Raw genomic sequence first — 12,148 nt, 5'->3', positions numbered from 1 at the left:
AAATTAATGACTCCTAAAAACAGAAGTTATAAGGATTTACTAAAATCTGCAGCCAAAAAAATAAAATCTTGCAGATATTGATACATGAAATAGAGTAATGAAATCTTGTCGAGACTGTATAAGATATTGATATCGAACATAGTAACACATGGTCCACGTCCAGACAAGAATTCAAAGACAATTACAATTCATAGTAGAGATAAAGTACCAGAGAGATAAAACGAAATACGTTAGTCCACAACTCACGTGTTACAACTTACAACTGTGAACTGTCCTTAAGCCCACAGCATTTTCCCCCCTTCCCCCGCCGCCCCATATTTAATCTCTCTCCCCTATAATCTCTCTAACTCTCTCTCCCCTGTAATCTCTCTCTCCTCCAATCTCTCTCTGAATCTCTCCCAAAATGGACGTTTCATTTTGGGAAATACTGACCACCCTCACACCCTACCTTCTCTCCATCCTAACCTTCCTGATATTTCTGGAACAAATCACTTACTTGAAGAAAAAGTCCACTCTTCCAGGCCCGACTCTAGTCTTTCCTTTCCTTGGTAACGCCATTCCCCTGGTACGCCACCCTACTTATTTCTGGGACACTCAATCTGATCTCGCTAAATCCACTCCTGATGGCCTTTCAGCTAATTACATCATCGGCAAATTCATCGTTTTCATTCGTAACACCGATCTCTCCCATAAAATCTTCGCAAATGTTCGTCCTGATGCATTTCATCTCGTTGGCCATCCTTTCGGGAAAAAACTATTCGGTGAACATAATTTGATTTATATGATGGGTCAAGATCACAAAGATTTACGACGTCGTATTGCTCCGAATTTTACTCCTCGGGCTTTATCGACTTACACTCATCTTCAACAAGCTATAATTCTTAACCACCTGAAATCCTGGTTAAGTTCGGGAAATTTATCGAATTCGATTCCGATTCGGATTATGTGTCGAGACATGAATCTCGAAACATCTCAGAAAGTATTCGTCGGTCCTTACTTGAGCCCGGAAGCACAAGAAAGATTCAATTACGATTACAATTTCTTCAATGTTGGATTGATGAAGCTTCCGATTGACTTACCAGGATTCGCCTTCAGGAATGCTCGTCTCGCTGTTTCCAGATTAATTGAAACGCTGGCTGGTTGTGCTGAGCTGAGTAAGAAAAAAATGAGTAGCGGAGAGGAGCCAACTTGTTTAATTGATTTCTGGATGCAAGAGACGCTCCGTGAAATTAAAGCTGCTGGAGAAAATTCGCCACCGCATTCGAGTAATCTCGAAATCGGTGGCCACATTTTCGATTTTTTATTCGCAGCGCAAGACGCTTCGACATCGTCATTACTTTGGGCTGTCACTTTACTCGATTCACATCAGGATGTCCTGGAAAAAGTTCGTCGGGAAGTCGCCGGAATTTGGACGCCGGAGTCGGGAAAATACATCACGGCGGAGCAGCTGAGGGAAATGAAGTACACTGAGGCGGTGGCGCGTGAGGTGATTAGATTGAAAGCTCCGGCAACGATGGTTCCCCATATCGCCGGCGAGGATTTTCCGTTGACCAAAGAGTACACAATTCCCAAAGGAGCTATTGTGTTTCCATCGGTCTATGAGTCATCGTTTCAAGGCTTTCCTGAACCGGAACGGTTCGACCCGGACCGGTTCATGCCAGATAGGCAAGAAGATCAGGTTTATAAGCGTAACTTTCTTGCATTCGGAGCTGGGGCCCATCAGTGTGTTGGCCAGAGGTATGCTATAAACCATTTGGTTTTGTTTATTGCGATGTTTACATCGTTGATTGATTTTAAAAGGGATAGAACGGACGGCTGTGATGAGATCAACTATGTGCCAACTATTTGTCCCAAGGATGATTGTAGAGTTTTCCTAGCCCAACGTTGCACAAGGTTTCCGGATTTGAAATGACGATTGTACCCTTGGATTTGGGATTATTGGTGTGATTAGGGAGTGTTGTTATGTTCATCCCTTTAGGGGTGATTTGGTCCATTTGGGAAGAAACATATGGGGTCGGGTCGGGTCGGGTTGGTTAAAGAATGTTGGTTTTGTATTCGTATTCATTTGTGGGTGTGAATATTTAATTTAAAGGATTTATTGTTAAATGTTTCCAAATTTGCATGTAGTGGCTGCAACCCTTTTGTGGGTTTCTTTGTTTGGATCAATAATAATCACATCATTGCATACACATTTCTATTTTTAAATAAACTTGTTTCACAGATAATTATTTGATCTGATGTATCTACGTTTACTTTGATTTATTCTTCCGATTTATCAGTATATTTCTAATCGGCACCTCAATATATTTCTGAATTTTATAATCATGATCATATATATGATCATCAAAATAAAAATAAAAGTACTTATGTTTCTATATTTTTCGTAAAAGAAATGAAAAATTATGATACATTCAACATTTTCATTTTTGTTGTGCGACGAAATGATCCATCAACAAGCTTTAGACAGTGACATAGTTTTGGTCCATTTTCTAAAGCTATATCTTGTCACAAAACCAAAAGAAGGATGAAATTTTGAAATACGTTTATGTTGAAATTGTATATGGTCGGACAGGAAGGAGAATACGTAAGATGCGACACGAGATGCAGAAGCTTCGTAAACGGACAGATACAACGTAGTAAAACAGAGGAGGACAGACAGAGATATTGAAATCCTAGAATTATGCAATTTTCGCTATGTTTCCTAGTAGAAACGACGAGATGACAGTATTCGAATTTGATGCTCCTTGTTAGAATAAACAGCACTTTTTTCTAGTCAAAAATTAATTGTCGGCTTTGGAATTGCAGCTCTCATATGGAGTACCTTTATACGTGTACACACTGCACGTTGTCTTCACTGGGGACCGGCATTCTGCCCGTCTCACGTTCGGGTCGAGTAATCGGTGAATTTTTCAGGGCGGGGCCGGAGACGAGAAATTAGTGTCTCTCGGTCTAATCCCTGATTTTTCGTATACAATAATAATATTATATATTATATTAAATAAATTATGTGAATTTATCAAAAAAACATTTTTCTAAAATTATTTACTGTATAATTTTACCAACTCCCGAAAACTTTGCAAAAATATTATTTTACTTTGAAAATATTTACAAAAGTATAATATTGTATAATATGTTGCAGTTTAGTTTAAATTCTGATGCATTATGTGTTACATTTTATGTTGCATTTTACGTTGTAAATATGAATCCAATTTACGGAACGTATTTTTGCAATTTTTTTATAAATTCAAGTTGATACCGTTGTTGCAGAAATGGTTGAATGTATTTGTGCAAATTTTTTTAGAAAAGTGATAGTATTTTTGCAAAATATTCGTAAAACTTGGATATTTATGAAACCCTTCAATAAATTACTAGAAATAGGTAGGATTTTTAGTATTATAATACTTATAAAATAATCAATAATTATACTAAAAAAATTGTGTTAAAATATAATCTAAACATATTTTTTTCCGTGTATTTAATTTGCAAGCGAATTTTTATTTGAATTGATTATTGAAGCTAAAATTTGATATAAAACTAATGTATGTATAAGTTATGAATTATTGGATTAATTTCCGTTAAGAATATATATGTTATATAATATGTAACAATTTTTTAAAAAGAAATTCAGAATCATCTGCGGCGATCCCTGTTCGAGGCGGGGAGGAAAAGAATCTATGTTCGGGATTTAGAGATAGCAAATTCAGAGATCGGGGGCGGTGATATCACTCTCCAACCCAAAATGGCCAGGTGCCCATCCGTAATCTTTACCTTGATGTTGGTATTTCACCGCGTATGATTTCAAAATTTTAGCATTTGACCGTAGAATGATTATAAAGTAGGAACATTTTAGCGTGACTCCATTTTTTCTTATAGGGTTAGATGATTAATTTACCTTTATAATAATAAATTATTATTATAAGATTGTTATATTTTATCGTAAATTTATTTTTAGCTTTGCAAGTTGATTCGTTTGTCCAATAATTTTGTATTGCCCGTACGGACACGTGTTGTTTGTGTTTATTCAGAAATTTGGTTTATTGTTGAACAACTAAAAGAACAAGAAAAAAGTAAGAGTCCTACTTGATAGTACATATAGCTCTTGCAGGGCCTTATCCCGGACTCCTAACTCCATATAACTCCTGGAAGGACTAGTACATATAGCTCCCGCAGGGCCTTGCCCCGGACTCCTAACCCCATATAGCTCCTGGAAGGACTAGTCCCGGACTCCCAACTCAGCCTAGTCCTGCACACTACCAGTCCTGACTGGCCCAGTCCCGTAAGCCCAACCTTGATAAATCCCAGTACGTGAGACACTTGCCCAAGCACATGATGGGGACAACTGTCATCCATCATTCATGGGAATAATCAGGGCACGTGTTAGAGGATCCTCAGAACATTCCTCAGCCAGTCCCACACTAACACGTGTAAAGCATCCACTCCAGGCAGGTGTCCTCCGCTCTCAGAACTAATGACTACGATTTAAAGGTACCAACCCCAAAACCCTACCCCTGGGCTATAAATAGCCTAAGAAGGTGAGGTTTTGGGGTTAATCACTCTCTCACACTCATATACACATACATCAACCCTTCATTCATATCTATCTTCATCTTCCCCAAAAGCGAGTTCTTACTCTCACACCGGAGGCGGCGTGGGACTAAAATCCCCCTTCCGGTGTTATTTTGTAGGAACCCCACCACAGCTACACCTCAATAGCGGCGAAAGATCCAGGTACGGCGTCGAAGGAGCGGCCCCGTCACCAAGAGTTATCATTTGGCGCTAGAAGGAAGGGGCTCTCCATCCTTGGATCGCGGTGCCCCTGAATTCACCTTCATCAGCAAGCTCTTAAAAGAGTCCATTTATTCAACTTGTAAGAACCCAAGTGATAGGGGATAAATAAATCCTGATTACGTAATTAAATATTACATTAATTACACATGATTTGGGTTGCTAAGCCCAATAAGAAGATGTATGACATTCAGACCAAAAAGGTTAACATATTGATCAGACCCGATGGACAAGATCGGGCCTGATGGAACAAAGAAGGCCCAAAACCCTGAATATTAATTAATTTCGTAATTAATTAATAAGGGAAAAATCAGCTATTAAGAAGAGTCCCAATAAGGACATAAATCTTTGCAGATTAGCCTCCAAGGGACCTAGAAGGATAAGGAATTAGTTTCCTACCACTTAGGACTCCAAAGTCCATTCTAATTCTGAGACTTGACTACCAAGTCTCCTATACCAAGTCCAGTTCAAAGACTCCCAACATCTATATAAGGCGCCTCACCCCACAAATCAAACCTACATTTTTGACTTAATCCTTGGCAATCAGCAAGGTACGTAGGCATCTTGTTAAAGCAGATTGAGTCACGAAACACAAGAGCAGTCAAATCGATCCTTGAAGCTCACGTTCCTTAGTAATAAACACAACAATTATATACCTTAGTTTTTAATCCATAACATTTGGCGCCGTCTGTGGGAAAGCAAAACAACAACCATGGTGAGAACACGGAGAACAGTTAGAGCCCTTGAAGGAGGAATACCAGCGGGGACAACCCAAGTGATTTCGTCAACCGTGGAGGTACCTCCTCATTCAACTTATGCAGCCACACAAGGAGAAGCCCAGATAGGGGCAACTGAACCTCAGCCACAAGGGACGATTCCCTCGGCTACTCAAGGTACGAATCCCCAAGTTCAACAACTACATGCACCTGTGAATTCTCGACCCATTGGGTATGAGTATTCAACTATTGTGACTACTAACCCCCCATATGGGATGCCCCTTTACCCCGAGATTGGAAGAAGCGGACATGCTGGCCGGAGTGAAGCACGAGGGCGATCGCCCCCTATATACAAGGTTTGGCTCGAATCCCTGAGGATCAGGAATTTTATGGTCCTTACACAAAGAGAGACTCCGAATCTTCAGATGATGAAGTGGCCCCAAGAAGGAGGCGTGCTGGCAAAGAGCCGATGGCTGATGGTCGCCAACGTCCTAGGAGCACCCAAGGGACGAATTCCCAAGAAGTGCAGGAAAAGATCAGGGTTCATGAGGCTAAGATTCAAAGGCTGAAGCGTGACTTGGAGTCACACCAGAACACCAGACCCCCATTACTCCCAAGGGGGAGGAATCCTCCCCGTATCATAGACCTGGATGGTCCGATACAGAGAAGGGTTGTTGTCCCAAGGGCTGATCCAAGCAATCTTCTCCCCCTTGGAGATCCTGATGATCCTACCCCACCATTCACTAAAGAAATAACGAATGCCCATATCTCAAGGAAGTTCAAGATGCCCACTATCAAAGCTTATGATGGCACTGGAGATCCCGCCAATCATGTCAGGACATTCTCTAATGCACTATTGCTACAGCCCGTGAATGACGCTATTAAGTGTCGGGCCTTTCCTCAAACCCTGTCGGGTATGGCTCAAAAGTGGTATAGTCGTTTACCCCCAAACTCTATTGGATCCTTCAGAGAATTAAGTCAGGCTTTTATTAAGCAATTCATCAGTGGGAGAGTGCATGAGAAAAGTTCGGCATCCCTCATGAGCATTGTGCAGGGGGCGAAGGAATCCTTAAGAGACTACCTGAATCGTTTCACAAAGGAAGCTTTAAAAGTCCCTGACCTTGATGACAAGGTAGCAATGATAGCACTGCAAAAGGGAACTAGGGATGAGTTTTTTAAGATGTCCTTGGCCAAACGCCCCCTGAAAGCATGTTACAGCTCCAAGATAGGGCAGAGAAGTACATCAAGGTGGAAGAGAGTATGAGGAAGACAGTCGTGAGCAACGAGTCACAAGTAGTATAAGATATAAATTAGATTCATTCCCACATAGACTGGTTTAGGTTAAGTTCAATTTATGCACCTATGCAACAATGTATGATTATCGCTCAATGCTAAGACAAATAACAAATTGGGTTTTGATTAAACTAAGAGATTATACTAAATAACATTAACTAAGAGAATTGACGTTGAATTAATATATATGACAAACATGGGATTCTAACTTCATTACTACTTCATTCAATAGCCTTTTCGTTCTTGTTGAACCTAGATCTAGTTTATTCGTACTTTAATTATTATTCAGTTTATTAAGACCTTGTTGTATACCATGCTTTCATTGGAACCCATGGTGACGATGAGTTCGATTATGGGCTAATCGTTGTTATGGGGTTCTAGCGGATTTACTTATGGATTTCATTAGTTAATTATTTCGATATCTGGGTGTGTGGTGATTGATTGATATCCTAGTATTGGTTGTGCTTATTCGTCTTATGTACGTAGCTAACATATAAGATAGCGTGTTAATCTCTATTGAAGTGACAATGAATATAGAGGTTTAGAACTTGCCATGCTAGCATAGGTTCATGTATTGTATGCATGATTAGTGGGTAACTCTAACCATTTTACTTGCCCTATGTAATCAAGATAGATAACTTATGCTTAAACCGTTATGTTGTCAAATTCTATAGACATATAGGGTCTCAATATAATTGGTGCCTATTTAGCTTCTATCTCTTTTGTGGATGTCTGGTAGAATGGTACTCGTACAACGAAAGTTGGCGTTTATCAGTTTCGTGTTATCTGATTAGTGTCATCACCATCACATGCTAAGGTTAAGAACGAAAAGGCTATTGAATGAAGTATTTAATGAAGTTAGAACCCATAATTGTCATATATATTAATTTAACCTCAATTCTCTTAGTTAATGTTATTTAGTATAATCTCTTAGTTTAATAAAAACCCAATTTGTTATTTGTCTTAGCATTGAGCGATAACCATACATTGTGCATAGGTGCATAAATTGAACTTAACCTAAACCAGTCTCTGTGGGAATGAATCTGATTTATATCTTATACTACTTGCAAACGCGTAAACTAGCGTGAATATTAGCGCGTGTTTTCACCCTAACAAGTTTTTGGCGCCGCTGTCGGGGACTCGGTGTTAATTTTTAGTTTATGTGCTTGTCATTAGTGGTTGTTAAAGTTCACTGACTCAGATTCTTTTACTTTCACGGTTTATTTGTTTGTGTTTCAGGTACTCATTATAATGGGAGATCCAGCAGCACGAACGAAAGCCTTGATGGATTTTTCTCAACCCAAGATCAATGACATTTAATCTAGCATTATCCGGCCAGCTATCACAGCTAATACCTTTGAGATCAAGCCTGGCATAATTCAATGGGTACAGACTTCAGTCCAGTTTGGGGGTTCTCCAACGGAAGATCCCAGTATACACATTAGGGATTTCATAGAGATCTGCGACACCTTCAGGTTCAATGGTGTTTCTGAAAATGTTGTGAAGCTGAGACTGTTCCCATTCTCTCTGAGGGACAAGGCTAAGAGCTGGTTACACTCTCTACCAGCTGGTTCGATTACTACTTGGGAAGATCTTGCTCAGAAGTTTCTTACTAAATTCTTCCCTATGGCGAAGACAGCTGCAATCAGGAATGCTCTTACTCAATTTGCGCAGCAATCTGGAGAATCTTTATATGAAGCTTGGGAGCGCTACAAGGAGATGCTTAGGAAGTGTCCTCATCATGGAATGCCTGATTGGATGATCATCAATTATTTTTACAATGGGTTGGGAGCCCAGTCCAGACTCATGCTCGATGCAGCAGCAGGCGGAGCATTATGGGTGAAGAGCTATGATGAAGCTTATGATCTAATTGAACTGATGGCTGCTAATGAATATCAGTATCCAACCCAGAGATGTCCACAGGGCAAGGTAGCAGGAGTTCTTGAAGTGGATACAGCTATGGCTATCACTGCTCAACCAAAGGCATTGTTTATGAAGATCGATTATCTGGCTAACTATGGTGTTAAGTAGATAATTAGTGTTGGTGAGCTGTGTGCAGGTCCACATGTGACAGAGCAATGCGCTATATCTAGTGAATGAGATCAGTTTGTGAGCAACTTTCAGAGATCGCAGCAACCAGTTCCAGACACTTATCATCCTGACAACTGAAATCATCTTAACTTCAGCTGGAGCAACAATCAGAATGCGATGTAACAGCCGTTCCAGCAGTTTGGAAATAAGCTATTCAACCCTCCTGGTTTTCAGCAACAAATTGCACCAAAACAACAACTCTAAATTCAACAACAAAATTATGATGCAGGTCTATCTTCAATGAAAAATCTGAATTGGAGGAGTTGAGGCTTATGTGCAAAAGCAGGCTCTTATATGCCAAAGCTAGGCTATTTCTATCAAGACTCTGGAGAACCAAATAGGTCAAATTGCTAATGCCTTATTGAATCGACCACCAGGAACACTTCCTAGTGATACAAAAGCCAATCCAGGCAAGAGGGAAGTTGAAGAACAGGTGAACGCCATCACCTTAAGGTCTGGAAAGGTTGCAAGCCCCCAAATTCAGCAAGACGAAGAGCCTGAAAAGTCTCAAGTTCCAGAATCTGAAGTTGTGGCTGAAGAAGAAGAGTAGAAGGAAGCAGAGGTGGAACCAAGAAAGACTACTGTGGAACACACTCCTCTTGAGGGTAATACAGGGGAGAAACAGATCTATCCTCCACCTCCTTTTCCTAAGAGGCTGCAGAAGAAAAAGCTAGATAAGCAGTTTGAGAAGTTTTTGAAGGTGTTCAAGAAACTTCATATCAACATACCTTTCGCTGAAGCTCTTGAACAGATGCCTAGCTATGCGAGGTTTATGAAAGGTATTCTCTCTCAGAAAGTGAAGCTCGATGACTTAGAGACCGTTGCTCTAACGGAGGAATGCAGTGCTGTGCTGCAACAGAAGTTGCCTCCAAAGCTTAAAGATCCTGGAAGCTTCACTATTCCTTGCACCATCGGAAACTTGTCGTTCGACAAGTGTTTATGTGATTTAAGAGCTAGCATCAATCTAATGCCCTTATCTATCTTCAAGAAGCTTGGTCTGCCTGTTCCGAAATCAACATACATGATATTGCAACTAGCTGACCGTTTCATCGCTTATCCACGAGGTATAGTGGAGGATGTCTTGGTCAAGGTGGATAAACTCATCTTTCTTGCTGACTTTGTAATTCTTGATTTCGAGGAAGATAAGAAGATTCCCATTATCTTGGGAAGACCATTCTTGGCTACAGGCCGAACTATGATCGATGTGCAAAAAGGAGAGCTTTCGATGAAGGTTTATGATCAAAAGGTCACTTTTAATGTGTTCACGGAAATAAAGTTACCCACAGCTAAAGAGGAGTGCTTTAAAGTAAAGCAATTGTAGGTTTTGAATGCACCTCCGTGGAAGAGGAAGTTGGATATGCCATTCAATTCTCTTGGGTTAGCAGAGCTAAAAATTTCTCAGGAGCGTTTTGAACCATTTATTCAAGAAGATCCCACAATTGAGCTCAACCGAAAGCCAGATCACTTGATTTATTCATTCTTAGGTGCACCCCATGATAAGGGGTTGGGATATATTTTTGATGATGTAGAGAGTGGCTGGACGGATCTTCTAGTGCCTACAGAGGGTTCTTGTCATGTGCCACAAACAGTTGAGGTTTGGTCTTAGTGATGAGCAATACAGGCGAGTAATTAGGCGTATGGAGGCCATTTACGACATTCACCATCATTTTGCTGAAGATTTGACACACGCTTTCGGTACTATTTTCCGAGACACAAGTGGCGAGGTTGATTGGCCACCTGATCCTCCACCCGAAGAGGGTGACTCTCCTGCTAATTAGGTATGCCTAAAATCCTTATTATTACCTTCAATGAGGAAATTGAAAATTTTAAGTTTGGGGGTGATAATGTAAGGATTAGTAGTGTGTGTCCATATAGATTCATATAGATTCATATTGCATGTTTAGTTTAGTTCATTCATATTTTTGCATGATTGTTCATTTAGGACATATTTGTTTATTTTTATGTGATTTCATATAGTTACATTTCCATGCATATTTAGCATGATCCCTTAAGATGAACTATGATATTTGATAAGTTGATGTTGATTTGAGTGTGGTGATGACGAATAGAGGGATGTTTAAGTCTTAATGAATTGATTTGCATGCCAGAAACAAACATTTTCACAAAGTCTTATAGGGTTGCTTTTAATCTAGATCATGATCATACTTGTTTGTTGTTGAGATTTAATCACTTGGTTATATTTAAAATTTGTGATATTCTCGTAATGACGTAAAAACACTGATTTTTTTTATTTGGAGAAAAACTTGGATTTCATTGCTAGTTGTTGTAAGGCTAGGCGTCAAATGGCTAGTAACCGGCTCATATTTTTATGAGTAGTCTAGGGTTGAATGAGATGAAGCGAAACGCACTCATTCAGAAATTGTTGAAAAAAAAAAGAAAAAAAAGAAAAAAAAAGAAAGAAAAAAAGTATGTGTTTATGCATAATTGATCAATAGTGAGCTCTTTAATACTCGAGTTATTAAGTTCTAGGGGACTTTGTGCCTAGTGACCTAAGGCTTTTATAGTATGGGATCCGCTAACCTAACGCTCGCTACATGGGTATTATTGCATAAGTCTTTTGGGACCTCATTCATTGCACGATCAAATAATCATCTTTGCTATGTGTTCAATAATAGTGTGAATCCTTGTATAACTCTAGTAGAAAGGAGGTGTTGTGAGTCATAATGCGTTTATTGTCTATTCTGTTTATAAACTTTTGATTGTTTCGATGATAGATAAGTTATGGTTATTGATCTAATATCGAGAGTATATCTGTTAAGCATCCACACACGCACGTTTCTGGTTTGTGAGTTGGTTTATGGGATTTATTTGAACTATGTTTCAAGTTATTGCATTCTTAGAGGCATTGGCTTATTCATTTGGTTATGGTTATTCTGAGGGGATCGATTGCATTATCATTTAGTTGCATTCACGTAGTTGCATTCATGCATTAGGTTTGTTTTGTAGCTTTGAGTCTGTTTATGCTTGAGGACAAGCATCGATTCAAGTTTGGGGGTGTGATAAGTGGATTTTATATCCACTTGGAACGCTTTATTACAAGCTTAAATTGGTGTTTTGGACTCAAGTTGTTGGTATTTTGATGTGTTTTTGTGTTATTGCATTTCAGGTATCAGTTATATGAAGAAATGAGCTTTTAAAGGAAATATGATCAAAAGTGATCAGATTTGGAAGCCAAGTCCATTGTCAAGTTGTAGAGAATCTTGTTAGCTTCGCGTAGGCAGTTGAATCGCCTAATTCTGACG

At 39.5% G+C, this 12,148-nt stretch overlaps 1 protein-coding gene and 1 non-coding gene across 2 annotated transcripts; one reads left to right on the top strand and one right to left on the bottom strand.

Annotated features, from left to right (window-relative positions):
• The first annotated feature begins 262 nt into the window (after positions 1-262).
• LOC141677511 (cytochrome P450 710A11-like) lies at positions 263-2,187 on the top strand. Its single transcript, XM_074483480.1, has one exon. It carries the CDS (start codon positions 404-406, stop codon positions 1,910-1,912), a length of 1,509 nt encoding a protein of 502 aa, XP_074339581.1. The 5' UTR covers positions 263-403; the 3' UTR covers positions 1,913-2,187.
• Positions 2,188-8,435: 6,248 nt separating this feature from the next.
• On the bottom strand, positions 8,436-8,542 carry LOC141682062 (small nucleolar RNA R71). Its single transcript, XR_012559466.1, has one exon. It is a non-coding gene; the product is annotated as a small nucleolar RNA R71 (small nucleolar RNA).
• Positions 8,543-12,148: the final 3,606 nt, after the last annotated feature.

This window comes from Apium graveolens, chromosome 8 (assembly GCF_009905375.1).
Source record: "Apium graveolens cultivar Ventura chromosome 8, ASM990537v1, whole genome shotgun sequence".
Lineage (NCBI taxonomy): Eukaryota > Viridiplantae > Streptophyta > Magnoliopsida > Apiales > Apiaceae > Apium > Apium graveolens.
Note: the sequence above shows the minus strand (reverse complement) of the source record. Positions and strands in the feature narration are given on the sequence as shown.